Source organism: Amblyomma americanum, chromosome 9, assembly GCF_052857255.1.
Source record: "Amblyomma americanum isolate KBUSLIRL-KWMA chromosome 9, ASM5285725v1, whole genome shotgun sequence".
In the NCBI taxonomy this organism is placed as follows: domain Eukaryota; kingdom Metazoa; phylum Arthropoda; class Arachnida; order Ixodida; family Ixodidae; genus Amblyomma; species Amblyomma americanum.
Window position 1 is genome coordinate 131,735,755 of NC_135505.1, and position 16,783 is coordinate 131,752,537.

The 16,783-nt window shown below is 47.5% G+C and overlaps 1 protein-coding gene across 3 annotated transcripts in view; it reads left to right on the forward strand.

Annotated features, from left to right (window-relative positions):
- LOC144104382 (TNF receptor-associated factor 6-like) overlaps positions 1-12,627 on the forward strand; it is a 375,592-nt gene extending 362,965 nt beyond the window's left edge. Inside the window, exons 1-2 of one of the 3 annotated variants that reach the window (XM_077637350.1) lie at positions 1,228-3,725; positions 10,995-11,110. In XM_077637350.1, the coding sequence (XP_077493476.1) occupies positions 3,441-3,719 (279 nt within the window). In that variant the 5' untranslated portion in view covers positions 1,228-3,440 and the 3' untranslated portion in view covers positions 3,720-3,725; positions 10,995-11,110. Of the gene's footprint in view, positions 1-1,227; positions 3,726-10,994 lie in introns of those variants that run through there. The other 2 variants (XM_077637347.1, XM_077637346.1) reach the window with 2 other exon arrangements.
- Positions 12,628-16,783: the final 4,156 nt, after the last annotated feature.

The window sequence follows — 16,783 nt, forward strand, 5'->3', positions numbered from 1 at the left end:
ATGGCACTTGCGACTGACAGCCATCGATAAGCGGGACACCGCGATGTTTTCCTCAATACCGATTAATCAGTTAAATGGACTGATGCGTTCTAGAGATAAGTGCAAAAAGGGTTCTTGAAATCATAGCATGCAATCAAAAGTTATTCCAAATAGAAAATTTATTATAAATAGACGAAAACGCGCTTTACTGGCGTATTACTGGCGGAACATATGTCCTGGGACAGACACGTCGATTACATCTCAAGTAAGCTCGCCTCGATTAACGGCATTTTGTACAGACATAGAGATTTCCTCCCTAAAAATATTTTGTTACTCCTATATAATTCCTTGTTTGTCTCTCATTTACAATATTGTAGTCTGGTCTGGGGTACTACTACCCTAACTAACATAAGCAAGTTGAGTATATTACAGCGAAGGGTTCTTAGAATTATTACACGCTCCCAATACGATTGTGATATATACTCTGTAATGCAAAACCTTGGCATAATACGTTTTGAAAACATGTACAATTATCACCTGTGCCTTGGGCTTATCAGGGAAAAGAAAGCTAAATGCAATAGTTTAATAAGGTTTGCCGAATTAGCCATAAAAGGTCCATCACGCTACCCCACACGCAATCTCGAGTTTTGGAAAGTGCATTCCTTCCGGACTAATTATGGATTTCAGACACTAAAATATCGAATTCCTAATATACTAAACACATACCTAAAGGATAACATTCATATTCTTGATCTTAAGCCACATGAACTGAAATATTTATTCCTGTAATGTTACCTTTGTGTGTCCTATATATTTTTTACTTATACTTAAGCTTTGCCTAATTCAGTTGTCATGAATGCATACATTTGTGAATGCTTTCTTTGTTATGAACTATCAAACAATGTCGCCTTTATGTTGCTGTATTACATTTGTGCGCTCATTTTTACCATTACATTTTTCTTAGATATTAGTATCTAATCTTCCTCCCACTTAGAAACTTGTATTCACTTTTTGTACGAGCAGTACATCCCATACTTTATTATGTATTATTATGTTTTTCATGTACGAGTAGTGCATTCTGTACTTTATTATGTATTATTATGTTTTTCTTCGATGAAAGATATGTCGGGTTGTCGGCGTGTACTGCTGCTGCTTTGTAGGGGACGAGGACTTGTCAAGCTGCTATCGCAGCTTTTTGCCTCGCCTCCCCCATCTTTGATGGAAATAAATGGAATATATATATATTTAGCTCACTCAGTGCAGACGGCGCTTCACGATTCAGAACAGCGCTTTGCTCAAGGGCAGCGGAAGCTTGCACACTTGCGGTTGTCGGTACACAAGAAGACAACCCACACGTGACCGTACCTCCATTTTAACTTGGACCATCCCACTCCCCACATGGGATCTGTCATTGCATCTTTATTGAAGACAGCCCACACCATAAGTTCCTCACGTGAAGGAAAAACAAAGGAGAAGAACCGAGTCGTCTCCGATCTATAAAAAAAATGGGTACCCGAGTTCATTCATCCGACGCATTAGCCGAAACCAAAAACGCGTTTGCATCCCATACGTGAATGGCGTGAGCGAGACGCCGGCTCGCATTCGTCGGCAAAGAAGAGGTGCTAACAAAGCACAAACCGACTACCACCATCGGACGCCTTCTCCCCCGCCGGAAGGACCGTCACCCTAAAGAAAGGGCCCAAGGCGTAGTATGCAGAATCCCCTGCTCGGTCTGCCCGTCCTCGTACGTGGAAACGAAGAAATTCGCGTAATGAATAACACAAAGCGGACGTCCGACAGATGAACCGCCAACGCAGCGCTGTGGCCGAACACTGCCAGGCATGCCAGGTCAGACGATGGAGTCAGCGCGCGGTGGCTACGACGGCTGCGGCAGCAGCGACCACCTGCGCTCCGCGTGACGTCACTCGGTTTCGCGCATGCGCAGCTGTGGCAAATCTGTAGTGTGGCTCACGCGAAGCCCGGTGTTGACGAGCCGTGGGAAGCTTTTCGCTTCAAAAATAAGGTTTATTCTTGTAAGTCTTTGCACGCAATTGTTGCCTTGACCCGGCAGCCCACACCTGTATATTTCGATGGAATTTTTCTTCCCCCTTACCGGCCCTAGACCAACAACCTCTAGAGAGTTTGGGCATTCACGGCAGTGCTGGGCCAGAGTGACCGAAAGAAGCTCCTCGGTGATTTTTTTTTGGGGGGGGGAGGGGGTCTAGCCAGTTTGGAAGGTCAACACCGGACCCCCCCTTCACATCACCCCCGCCTACTTGCCTCCTCTAAATTCTCGAGAGGGTGTCGCTCCTGTCCAACTTTGCTCTTGCATTTTTACTCGGTGTGTGTCAACCAGCTTTCTTTTTTTTTTTTTTTGATCGCTTGTTGCTGTGGTTAGGGTCGTTTGAACAACAGCGCTCGTTTCCGTGAAAGGTTGAAGCGGAATTATAATATAATTGGAGTTTGGTTTAAGGGAGTTTAACGTCCAAAAGCGACTCAGGCTATGGCCTTATTCTTGTTTTCTTTAATTCGTTTTACGCAGCCAGCTTATATGGTTCCAGAATTGTATTGCCTCCCCCTCCCCTATTTCAGCCAGCCAGCTATCAGTGTACTTCTTTATTTTAGCCTAGACGAGGGCCAGCACTTTGTGTTTATTTTGCCGATAAAATTCGTCTTTTTGGTCTATTTCCTCTTGAGATAACAACGCCTCGTTTGCTTCTCTATGTTGCCTTGTTTTCCTTATCCGCCCCGTCGGAACGCGCCGCCTCGCGAGAATATTGTTTATCTCGTCTGCCGCAACAGTTAAGTAAAAACGACACGCTGAGGATGATAAGGCCAAACTAAGGAAGTGTTACCCCTACAGAGTTAAATGGGCGCAATCTAAAGGCTCTTGTAGGGGTGGTTAGCTCTTTGGCATCACTTCTGTCATGAGAGAGAGAGAGAATAACTTTATTTAAAATGCCTGCAGAATTGGTTAGGCTCCTTTCACGCTTGTGGGCCGTCCCTGAGGAAGCGACGTTGCCCTTTCCAAGAAAGGCACCACCCATCCCGGAGAAGCGGCGGGGGGGGGGGGGGGGGGGTGTTGACAGTAGTATTGAGGCATCCTAGCTATTTCAGCAAGGAGGATAGGGAAAGAAGAAAGCATGCACAAAGCTGCTTCGGCGAGCCAAAAAGATAGGAGGGGGAAAGGGTTGCGCAAGACTCAGCGCAGGACCAGTGTCATCTAGGATTTTCTTTCGCCAGACGCTCCCTGGGCATTAGTGCAGCAAAATCCCGCCAGCCGAACGCATTGCACCACGTCGGCGCTCCTTTCTGTCTTTACTCCGTGGACGTGAGTGAGCTCCTGGAGTCGCGACTGCGGCCTTGACGACCGCCGGCAGCAAGATTAGGACGCACATTTAGGCGGTGACAAAAGCAGTTCCACGAGCAGCCAGCGCGGCGAACGTACTACAGTGAGAGCTATGGCTCCTGCAAGCCGGCAGTACACGCTGGTTGGGTTCGCCCCGGAGCTCGACTGGAGGCCCCTGACCTTCCTGAAGCCCATTCCAGCCAACCGGGTGTGCAGCGCCTGCGGACTGGTGCGCAAGAGGACCGCGTTGCTGCCCTGCATGCACGGGCTGTGCGAGTGCTGCTACGAACAGTGCGACCAGGACGGCTTCAACGAATGTCCTCTGGACGGCAACCATTACGAAAGGGAAGACGTCAGTCTGCTGGACTTCCCTGCTGACGATCTCCTGTGAAGAGAGGTAATTACGAGAATGAGCTTTTTATGTTTCTTTTTCGTTTGTGCCTTGCGATGTTGTTGCACAGTGTTTCCCGCATGTCTACACATATCACATGCGTCGGAGCACAGCATAAAAGCGTACTGGAAATCAAGAGCCCTGTAAAATATTCCTTTTGCTGCAGCGCCCTTTTATCGGCGTAATGAAAGGTATCCTCGATTTGGTTGCAATTTCTGCACTAGTTCACAGAAGTGCCGTGCCAGTGCAGCGTTAGTTGTCACGATGCGAGTGAAGCCTGACATTAGTGCTCTCTGTGCAGCGGCCAAACCGAGTGCAAAAGTGCAGAAATGTTCGTCTGCTGCGGTCGTGTTGACATATGCGCGGGATTGTGCTAGCTGTATAGAACGCTGTGCATTTGCTCGAAGTGGCACATCTTGTAGAACGGCTATAAAATTTCTTAATTATAAAAGTGGTGAAGAATTTGACACTGACCTTTCCGGCGCGTTGTGCAAAGTGGCGCAGGCCGTTCGGCCGCCAATGATTCAACGGGTACTTTGAAGAGGCAACAAACTTTGAATTCGAGAGGTTATTCAGACTTCCGCTCGATACGATCTTTTACAGTCCATGAGCGTAATTTAAGCTGTTTTCGTTTTATTGAAATGTGACTGCGGGTGCCCGCCAAGAGTTTGCCTGATAACTTCCACTGTATTTAAACTCAACTCGATCGCGTTCACTTTCGGCGGATAGTGACGGCACCGTAATTAGCATGGTGTACTAGACTATAATGACTATCAGAGAGTCAGAGACTAACTGGTAGGTGTGGGCGGGAGCTGACAGCGACCTCAAGCCCAGTCGCTGCTGTGAGCGTAGGTACTGATGTCTCAGCGATTCAAGCGTTGAGATCATCCACGTATTATACATCTCATAACCTGCCTCCATCGTGCTGCGTGAAATAATCATACCTGCACACAAAATGGTGTATGGTTTATGGGGATTTAACGTCCCAAAGCTACTCCGGCTATGAGGGACGCCGTAGTGAAGGGCTCCGGAATTTTCGGCCACCTGCGGTTCTTTCACGTGCACTGACATCGCACTGTACACGGGTCTCTAGAATTCCACCTCCATCGAAATTCGACCGGCGCGGCCGGGAGCGAACTTGCGTCTTTCGGGGCAGCAGCCGAGCGCCGTAACCACTGTCACCACGGCGGCTGTATTTGCACACAAAAGAAGAATGGTGTAAAGCAACGCGCGAGGCTGGACAGAAAGAGAGGAACCCATACGCAGTGCGTCATGCCAGCCAGTCGCTCACTCGCGTACAGACACGGCCACACACGCACGGATACACACAGGTACGCGCACTGTTACTTCATCTGTTTGCTGAGGACACGGCGCAGATGCGGCGTCTCTTACGGGTACGCGGCCGTAGTGTTCCTGTATATGCTGCGGGAGCATATACAGGAACACTACGCGGCCGTCTCAACCGTGGTCTCAACGGCGCGCATTGAAACAAGCATGGCCGCGGAGTCGTCTGCTACGAAGCGCGCCAAGCACCTCGCACTGCTTGCACGAGAAAACTCGCCGGGAGGCTTTAGGGCAGCAGTGCAGAAGAACTCGTGCAGCACGAAGTCAAATCGAGTGTGCAGGTGGCGCCAGCTGCATTTTCAAATCGCAGTGGGCTAGGAAAGTTTTCAGATACCTGTATATAAAGAATGTTGACACGAAATGGAGAAAGCGAGCTAGAAAATTGACAAGCAAATAGCTGGACAGCAGTAAGGGGGCAAATCAGCAATTATCGCTTAAGAAAAAGGTTAAAGAAACAGAGAGAGCTCTGTGGAAAACAGGGATGCTGACGAAATCGGCACTGGGAACATACCGGACCTTTAAACAGGAAATTGCCGAAGAAAATATCTATGATAATTATAGGGGAAGCTCTTTGTTATTTGAGGCCAGGACTGGAGTTTTGCGGACTAAGACGTATAGAGTCAGGTACCGCGAGATAGACACGTTGTGCGTTGCGTGTGGAGAGGAGGAGGAAACGGCTGAACACTTGATACTTTTCTGTAAAGGGCGTCACCCTGCAGTGGAAAGCAGCGGGGCTGATTTACCCAAGGCATTGGGGTTTAAGGACAGTGAAGGGAAAGTAGATTTTAAGTGGGTAGAAGTAACCAAGCGAAGGTTATACGATTGGTGGCTAAAAGCAAGACAGGAGTAAAATTTCACAAGACATGGCTAGGTGGCTTCAGCCACCGCCCGATTTAAAGGGTTCAGCCGTATTCATCCATCCATCCAATCGAGTGCGAGAGAGCTGCACCTCGCGAACTGGTGCAGAAAGTGCAGCCAAATCGAGCAGACCTGAAATTAGGCTGTATACGAATGGTATCCGTAAAAGACTACAGTACTGTATTCGTCTGCTCAAGAGCGGAAATGCGAAGACCTTTTCCTGTCCTCTCTTTCTCCGTCGATTTCTCGGTTTTATTTTCTTTATCTTTTGGTTATTCTGCTCTCTTATTTAAGCTTTCCCCATTTCATTTTTCTTGTTGTTTATTTGTACTTTTTATTTTATTGGGTTTCCTTCTTACTTTTGTTTTTTGTTTTTATTTTTGTTTTATTTCATTGCATTCATGTTGCTTATGAAGTCGCTTCATGAACTTTTACTTTTTAATTTATTTACCTTACGACTTATGATTGACAGTTCGTGCGGACAACTTCCGTCCACAAACTTCCATCTCCAACTTCGGTCCACGCCACTCATGCGCCAAGAAAGGCTTACGCATTCAAATAAAGCCTCCGCGGTGGGTCAGTGGTTATGGCGCTCGGCTGCTTGCCCGAAAGATCCGGGTTTGATCCCGGCCGCGGCGGTCGAATTTCGATGGAGGCGAAATTTTAGAGGCATGTGTACTGTGCGATGTCAGTGCATGTTAAAGAACCCTAGGGGGTCGAAATTCCCGGAGCCCTCCACTACGGCGTCACTCGTAGCCTGTGTCGCTTTGGGGCGTTAAACCCCGGTAAACCATTATCGTAAATTAAAGAGGACGCCCAAGGCTTAAAATTTTAAATCCAAGGAATCTTATGAAGTCTCACAAAGGGAAAAATATATGTGCAACTATGCTAACTGCAGGGCCGTGCAGAGCCGCTTTCAATCACATGTCGCACATTAAAAGCCCTGGAGCCGTATTCCGAGTGTGTGTCGTAATAAAAAGCGTCATAACCTGCCGGAGCCGCCACAACTGTTTGATCAAAACGCCGGAAGCGGATGTCGGTTCGGTTGCGACTTTGAGCGGCGGCAGGATGTCACTGCGTTGTGGTTTCCGCAGCAAAACATCCAGCGTCGCTATTGTCCTTTCCCGAGAAATGGAACGCGACCAATCCACAAGTTTAGTTTCCCATCACGCGGTGGCTCAGTGGTTAGGGCGCTCGACTACTGATCCGGAGTTCCCGGGTTCGAACCCGACCGCGGCGGCTGCGTTTTTATGGAGGAAAAGCGCTAAGGCGCCCGTGTGCTGTGCGATGTCAGTACACGTTAAAGATCCCCAGGTGGTCGAAATTATTCCGGAGCCCTCCACTACGGCACCTCTCTCTTCCTTTCTTCTTTCACTCCCTCCTTTACCCTTCCCTTACGGCGCGGTTCAGGTGTCCAACGATATATGAGACAGATACTGCGCCATTTCCTTTCCCCCAAGAACCAATTACTATCACATTAAACAGTAAACAGGTAATATTAAAGCTACTTTCTTTACCCAGTGGACTTCAACAAATAAAAATAATAGTTCAGGTACTCTTTTCTGTACCGTAAAGGCCGGAGGTGTACTTAAAGAAGATAATATTGTGCTCAACTACACATAGCTTTGCAGTGATAGAAGGCGGCCGCTACAGCCGTCGATAACCGATGGTAAATAAAAGGTGACTACCTTGTTCGCACAACACGGATTTTTATTTATCTTGAGGGTAAAAGGGAAGGGAGGGGAAAATTGGTGACATGTACCACTCCCATCGCGGTGACTGAGAGGTTAGGGGGCTCGGCTATACTGATCCGGAGTTCCCGGGTTCGAAACCGACCGCGGCGGCTGCGTTTTTATGGAGGCAAAACGTTAAGGCACCCGTGTGCTGTGCGATGTCAGTGCACGTTAAAGATCCCCAGGTGGTCGAAATTTTTCCGGAGCCCTCCACTACGGTACCTCTTCCTTCCTGTCATCTTTCACTCCCTCCCTTATCCCTTCCCTTACGGCGCGGTTCAAGTGTCCAACGATATATGAGACAGATACTGCGCCATTTCCTTTCCCCAAAAATTCAATAATAGTAATGATAATTGAAGCCTCTACATGGCTTGTATGGCTGGGCACTACCATACAAGCCATGTGGAGGCTTCGGCTGACCCGGCAACATGTATTTCATTTCATGTTTCAACATGTATTTCATTTCATCATCATCATTATTATTATTATTATTATTATTATTATTATTATTATTATTATTGTGTTAAACGCGGCGGTTTAGCAGCGCGTCGCTGGCGAGAGACCATCCGTGCACACGAGCTGTTTCACGCTGCCAGGCAATACACACGATCACGGTGCAGGGAGCTTCAATAGCTGATATGGAGTTATAGAACACGAAATGCTCGTTTGCGGGCGATAAACGCAAGTATTTGCGGGACATTATGGTTTATGTTGACATCACTCAACGTAGGCAGACGACTCCGCTGGCAGTGTCGCCATCCGGTTTGAATGAAGAGAACAATTTCTACAACACCGTGGCCTCCGCGAGCAGCCCGGTGTTGGGATTCAGGTAGCAGCATCCCACCGCTGCCACCAGTTGTTGGTATTCAGGTAGCGTGACTGGGCCGGAGAAAAGACGAGGACGATCGGAGGAAGAAAACTTGGAAAACTTTATACAGACTATTTACACAATGTACAAGTAAGGGCAACTGAGAGTGCTTCTCAGTAAAGAGAGCTTCTTAGCAGTCGGGAGTCTCTCCCAGCAAAGGGTATCTCTCAAGAAGGGGGCTCTCTTCTGGTACCAAACCAGCAGCCCTTTAAATACTCTTCGTATTCCCCCGATCCCTTGCTGGGGAATACAGTTCGAAGAATGATGTCCAATCACACGATGCCACTGATGGTACCAGCACGGCAGGGCGGTCCTGATGTTCTCTCGCAGCTCGGTCGAGGGAAAGGGAACAGGGCCCTGTCACGTTGTCGGCCACGCGGCCTCCAGGTTGCCGCGCACGTGTGTCCGGACCGCGCCCATGTGGAACCGGAAGGCGCCTGCATGACACAGGAAGGCGGGCTGTCTCCCAGCAGGGGTTGAAAGATCTTGTACTGATGACCGGAACGCGGAACCTCTGTCGAAGGCGCAGCTCTCGGGCAATTGTTCAACCCCAGCGTGACTGAAGAGGGCAACACTGATCTTGTACTTCGTCATCTGATGACATCTTCGAACAAGTGGAGACGCTATTATCGTCGCTGCTTCCGACATTCCTGCAGCCACGTTACTTCCAGAGGGCTCATTCACCTTTGCGGTGGTTTTCAGGGAATCCTCCCCCATGTCCAAATTCGCCGAACTCAACAGCAGGAAGGGAGCGCGAGCACAACACCGGCTGCACCGCGGAGGCCACGACAAAAAAAAACGAGTTCTCGTTAGCCCTAGGAGCTACGAAATCGTCCAACGAAACAAAAAACAGGGCAAATTTATCGTCCATCGAATTTGTTACAGGCAAGATAAGGCGAAGCGAAGGCCCCGTACCCAATAGCCAGGCCCCGTGCCGAAAAACGCAGTAATGTCGACGAGTTCACTTCGAAGTGAGAGGCCCCGCTTCCAAGCACGCCGCCATGTTGGCGGTACTTCAGCGTCTGCTAGGTGTTTGACGTCACGACGTCGGTTTGTTCGACCCTTTTCGGTGCATCCGAACCACCACATCCGCTTCAGGCGTTTCGACCAATCAGGTGTGGCCGCTGTGGCAGATTATGACGCTTTTTATTATGCCACGAACTCGTAATACGGACCCTGATGTAGTGAGCGGAAAACTTCTGTCTCCAGTGCTTTCGACTCATGGAGATGTTATGCGTGGTGCATTGGTGAGCTCCGAAAGAAACCAGGTGGTATTAACTTTTCGTAGTTAACTGCGTGCATCTGGATAAGCATGGTGTTCTGGTTTTAGCTGAGGATGTAGTGAGGGAGTAATTACTCATTGGCATCCACCTAACCGCAGCCATACGGCTACAGAGGAAAGCTATACAGTTTTCTCAGAAACTTCGCAGTTAAAGGAAGCCTTTTGACGTAGCTGAGGATGTGAATCGAATGTTAATCCGTGAGATGGTGCCAGCGTGGCTCAAAAAGGTGCGTAATTTGTGAATAAGATATCCACTAGCTAAACCTCGCTTTAACTGCGCTGTCTCCTAAGGCAAGACATACCATACCGAGCTGTCATAGAAACATGTCCTTTGTGCGAATTTACCTTTGCACGAAGAGAAAGAAGAGGTCATAGATTTTGCATTACTTTACCATGTTTAAAAAGTAATCAGATAGCTGAATGCGGAGCCTTAGTTTCCTCGCATAGTCAGCAGGATTTAGTATTTCCATGGTTAGCATGTTGTTAAGTGTGGTCCAGAGCCCTGCGTTTCAGTCGAGTGCGGCCGACGTGTTGCTGTTTCTACCTTCGCCTTACGTGCAAAGCAGCTTATATTCCTTTTCTTGTACTGATCAAGCCTTTCTTAGATTAAAGGTTTGCATGCTGTTCTAACGTGGGTGTCTGAAGCCGCCGCGATGAAGTTCTCGTGCAGCGCCTGGATGCACCCTCGAATGCTGTGCTCCATTGAGACTAAAGCTATCAGGGGCAGGCCGTCGTATTTTTCGCTGAACAAAAGAGTGTGACCTCCCACCTGTTTCCCGAAAGCTGGGGGATAAGTTACCTGCCTTTCTCTAACACGGTGCATTAGTTCACAGTAACATTCTCATCCTTTCAAAAACTTTCGACGAACGGTGAGGCAAAATGTTTTCAATCTGTTTGTCACCCATATTTTTCTTCATGCTTTTCGTAGGACAAGCTGATCAAGGTACACAACACACGTCGGTGTGCGCAGCAAATTGAAAACTTGATTGCCTTGCTAAATGTTTGCCACGAGCAGCATTTAATATCTCCAAATTAATTAAAGGAAGAAGAATAAAAAATAATCAGCAGCCGTCAAAGCCCCACAACCCAGCGGTTAATTCCGATTCACTTACCCTAGAGAATGTCACAAGTACCTCCTTCGCCAAATAGTCACAACAAGTCTCCGAATGACTTTTTTTGTGTCCCTGCAGGTCAAGTGCTGGAACGAAGGCAGTGGCTGCCAGTATGCGACGGCTGCTTCACGGATCTCCCAGCATTTCCTGCTGGAATGTGAACACCACTCCGTCCGTTGTACCAGGTGCTCGGCCACCGTTCTTTGCAGAGACGTGTGCACGCATCTCCGGTCGGCCTCTTGCAACACTTCGACGCCTGTCACATCCGAAAGCCAAGTTCCGGTGTCTCACTTGGATGAGGCAGCATCATTGACTTCTTTCAGAGGAGCCATTGAAAGAAAGGGGGATGAAATCACAGCTTATCTGAGGCCAATGGCTGTTGATATCGGCACGCATGGCGACCGATTAAGCGAAATCTCACATGGCATAAACTCAATAAAGGAGGCTCTCCGCCTAGACCTAATGATATTAATAGGACAGAACCACGAAGAAATAATGTCATCCAACGCTGATCTCAGACAATGTTTGGTGTCATGCCTGAATACTGTCAAAACTTCTTTGAGAAGTATAAATAGTGTAGAAAAAACATTCAAGGATAAATTTGGCAGAACTCGAGCTGACTTATCGAAGATTGCAGCTAGCATTGACCAAGTCAAGGCTGAATTGAAGGGAAGCGTTCAGAAATCATTGCAGTATGTCCCAAATGTGCCTGGAATAAGAGCACTACAAGTGACGCACTGCGAGTTTCTTGTAAACGGAGTGAAATCGCTTCAAGAAGAGGCGATGAAGATAGGCGCGGCGAAGTATGAAAGCGAAAAGGTGTACCTGTGCGGCTACCGCATGTCTCCTGGAGTCAGGTTCGCGAGAGGCTTCATGCCTATAGTTCTGCAATTGATGTACACCCTGCACAAATGCGACATGGACGACTATGTCCAGTGGCCATTCCAGCACAAGATCAGGATCAGCGTAATTCATCCAAGTGGATCGGCAGACCATGTGCTTGAAGTTAAACCAAATCCATATCATCCAGATAATCAAAAGCCAGCAACATCAAATTCTCCGCTAATATACTTCGGCGATTGCCTTCACCTCGAAAATCTCATCCGTGACGGGTACATATATAACGACCAGCTTCAGATAAAGTGGGAGCTGCTGCCTTGAATCAGACCTGAGCGCAGACACGGGCCACGCGTTAGGATTTCCTACCAGTGAACACCCTTCTACACTAAATTGCTTTCAATTGTTTAGAGAGTAACTTGGCCTTTGACGAAAATTCATCTGAAAACACTTATATGGATGTTGCTTTCTCAACAGCTTCGATTAACAATGGCGCGTAAAAATAGCTTGTAATTTTGACTTGTGAGCATAAGATGTCTCCTAACGTGGTGTGTGAAATAAAAATGACTAAATAAACATAAGTTATTTTCCCTCTTGCAGAGAATGTTGTGCTTTTCTGAAATAGTTTGGTAAAACGTCAGTACCCGCTTATTGGATCTGTTTCTGATTATTTCCTTTTTTGTCCATCCCCTCTCCCCCCACCCCCCCCCCCCCCCCGAAAAAAAAGCTGCAACCTTAATCTGCGGTGTAAGTTCCAAATCCAATCTTATTTCCACTTTCAACCGAATATCACGGTTGCGACATTACCATAATCTTATCATCTAGTTGCACAATAGCACAACGCGTCTTTCTTACATCCTAAATAGAAATACTTCAGAGTTACGTAGTACCAAAAATAAAAGCAAATAACCAGCTTTGACCCGATAGCATTCGCATCTCATGTCGGAACAAATTATCCGCTGTCAGCGACCGCGGCAGGTCGCAGTTAAATTAACGACTGATCGTGAGAGGTTGCCACAAAAGACGAAGCTGGGTATCAAAACCTGGCCCGGTTCCAGCACGTACCAATTCTAGGGAAGTGGCGCATCGCGCAACCGCTGCGCAGTGGTGGTGTGAGGACTCCCACGGATCTATGCAAGGGATTATGCAATGAATTAAATGTGGCTTGCAAATGTTTTCAATGCTTAGAAATGATGCTGAGAAGCATCCACATTAAGTATGAGTGCTCGGAAGTGAGCATGCAATTTATTATGAATTTTTAAACCGTGTTTTTCAAAATTCGCAGCCGATGGATTTTTTCGTAGTAACCGATTTTGAAAGTAAAGTCGTGAAAATAGACGTCACTAGTGCCGTGACTAGTGCCGTGACGTCGGCAGGCCACCACTCGCTGGAGCCACGGAAGCCAGACGTCACGGGCACACTTCCGGTAGCCGTGAAAGTCGTCTGCTCGTGCCGCTGCGCGAGCCCCTCGGGCAGTCTTCGCAGTGTGACATGGTTGGAGACGGCGACGGACACAAAAACCAGTCTGCCGACCAGGTCCTCGCGAGATCGGCCGCCGGGCAAAAACATTCACCAAAAGCGAACTCGATTTACGTTCATAAGAAGCTCTGGGATAGATGAATGTGAAAACAGTATCATTTTTGAAATTTCAATTTCAAGCTACAGTCGCTTGCTGCTGCTGCTGCTTTGTGCGGCTCTCCTGGCGTCTGCTCGATCCGCTGCTGAAGGCGTCACGGAAATGCAGCCGAACTTTACTATGGAACGGGCTCACAGTAAAGGCAAAGTGACTAGGGTAGTTCCTTATTAAGCTCTGGCTAGTTACGAAGCACCCTCAGCTACGGCATCGATGCGAAACCAGCCAGGCTTAGCGACGACCAGGGCAGCCGGGAAGCAGCGCAGTTCGTCGCTCGGCGCTCCCGCAGGGGTGGCGTCGTTGCCGAAAGCTCGGCTCTTGGGCAGGCGTGCTATCGTTGCTCGAATATAACAGGCAGTCTTTCTGATAGCAGGGCTGTTTTGTATTTTCTGGTGCGAACGTGAAGCGAGCCAGCCGGCGGGCCAAGTAGCCTGGATCCCGTCGGCCGCGGTCATAAATATGAGGTTAAGATGTTTTTGGCGTAAATGATAAACGTTGATATACAGAAATGTGAAAAAATAGCATTTTTGAGGATATTTGATCAATGCCGAGTTGCAGGTAAAAGTGACAACTGTGATACGAGCAAATTTCTCGCCAGAATCGCCTCGCAGCTGTCGCGGGCCCGCCGTTGCTGTCCTGCTCGCCTGACGCCCGCAGCTGTCTGCTAGCTCCGCTGCCGAAGGCGTCGCGGAAATTGACCATAGTTTATTGCAAGGTTATGCTTTTGACAGCAAAACCGTTCTTGTGAATGTGTCTCATTTTGCGCTTACGTTTGTACATTGTTAAGGGGTTTGCTTTACTATATAGGCATTTATTTAAATGAGTTACGACAAAAGAAGAGTGAGAACGAGAAAGGGCCAAGTCGGCGGGAGGTATCGCAAGTCGTCTCGCTAGTGTGATCTGGGAGTTGGCGGACCATCGGCCAACTGCCGTCTTGTGGGAGACCTGGCGCCGACGTCGACACTCGGCCGACTGTTTTCGCCGGCGCAGTGTGACATAGCGCCAGACATCACGGTTTTGGCAGACCGAATCGGCCAACAGTTGGCCTAGTATGACAGGGCCTTAAGTCTGCAACAGATGGCAAGCAAAGGAACGCGCGCTCCCCTCGGATAACCGACAACCGGAAGTCTCAAACCGAACGTCTGCTGATGACGTGTTCATGGGCGGGGCCCAGTCCCAGAGCTGTTTTCCCCCTCGTATACGAGTGAACCGTCTATATCTTCGTTGTTATTGCCGCTAGCACAAAAATTCTTGCTCTGGGGTGACGAGTTGTGGAATGCCTATCTCTCGGCTGCTTTAGGTAGCCTCAATTAATTTATGGCATAGTCCCTTTAAAGCAGTTCCTAACTGTGTCCTCCTGTTTTTTTTATCTTTTCTGTATAGCAATCATTTTTTGAATATTTATTTATTTTATTTATTTAGTACATGCTGTTGGCCTCACTTTGAGGCCGTAACAGGATCGGGTTTACATACATATGAAAAAGTGCGAAAAAAAAAGAGAAACAGCAGAGAAGGAACTTTTTTCATTTTACACAAAGGTACACATAAACGCACATGGTGACACTGTTCTTAATAATTTTCAAGATGGTTTGTTAGCTTCGATACAAATGCTTCAGGGGACATCTGGTTCACAATTTCTGGAGGCAACATATTCCATTCATGAATCACATGTGGGAAAAATGAAAATTTGAATGTATCACTACGGTATCTGTATTCGGATAGGTGTTTTTCATGTTTTGTTCTTGTGACACGTGTGTTAGGCTCAGATATCTACTCTTATCAAGAGTCTTATCAAGTCTTATCAAGAGTAAGCGCAGGTCACCCGGAAGTAAAACAGCCTTATTTGAGATTTTATGCAGGCTGTTTCACCAACAATTTTACACAATTTTTAAAAATCAGCTTTTTAAGCCAGAAGAGCGCTTCTTCATCATAACATTCTCAGCGGCGTTGTACATCGGAGTACAGCTGAGAGGTGGTACCTAGCAGACTGGTAAAAAAAATATATTGAATAGTTAGCTTTTTAACTATTACTGTTAGGTTCCTTAATTATCGAGAGGCGTGTTGCCCAACTCAACTGATATTCATATCAGTTTTTTAAATTTTGAAAATGTGCTTACGCTGGGCACTGTGGCCAAAACAATTTTTTTATTATTTGGACGACTTACGCGCACTGGGGAGGTTGCTTTGCCTGGAAGCTTCTTGACAGCGCATGTGTTTTGTCCCGATGTAGCCTGAATTTGTTGGGCCACAGCGCCTTGGGCAACCGTGTTTTCGAAATTCTAAAAACTGATATCTACATTCTTTATGTTGGGCTACATGTCTCTCAGTAATTAAGGAGCGCAACAGTAATACTTAAAACGTAGACTCTTCAATCTTAGCTAACCAGCCTGCCAGTTAGCACGTCTTATACCCCTGTCACACGGCCAGTTTCAATCACCCTCGAGTCGAGGGTCTTCGAGATTCTCAATCGCCATCGAACTCGCCGCTGCTACACGGCAAATCTCAATGGCCATTGAAATGGTTCTCGTGTCTCACTCTACGCTTGTGCGGCGCCACAATCGCTACTTTAGATTTTACAAAAATAACAAAAATATTTGATAAATGTATACGAAATGCTTAAATACACGCATACGCGCATGTCGTTTAAAATCCTTTTAATTGGGCGTACGCGACGGACAGATGCAGACACTGCTGTAGCCATTCTAATACAAGACGAGCCAAAATCAAGCCAGTCCAACTGCGTCGGAGCGCTGTTTCGTCAGGCTTAAGACCGCGGAAATCGCCATGATATCTGAAAAACAAGAGCTATTTTTCTCCTGAAACTTTATGCGAGAGTAACAATGGGCAAATCGAAGGCGAATACAACAGCTTAGAACACGATATTGCTTTGAGGGATTAGCGACGAAGCTGTTATCGCTGTGAAGCGGGCGGGCAGGGTGCCGCCATGTTGTCAACGTTAAGTACGCAAGCAACGCAAAGACTGCAACACAAAATTAATGCGCTTAATGCACTTAAAACAACTCTAATATAATTTTGAAATAATTTTACAGGCTGCTTACATTAAATTTTATGCGAATAATGTTTATGTTTCTGCACCGTGAATGTGTCGTGTACGAAAGTGCGCTTGGCGCCGCTCGGAGCAACGCTAGCAACCTTGGGCAGCTTTCGAAGGCCCTCGAAATCTCGATGGATTTCTGCGCTACTCCGTTGACTCGATAGGCTATTGACTCGATCGCCATTGAAACTGCCCGTGTGGCAGCGCTCGATCGCCTTTGAGTCGATAGACTATCGGTTCGAGGGCCCTCGAAATGCCCGTGTGACAGGGGTATAAGCTATATTATGATGCAGTACACCGCTAACTTTGCTATTCGGCACAAACTCAAAAAGCCTATTTTTA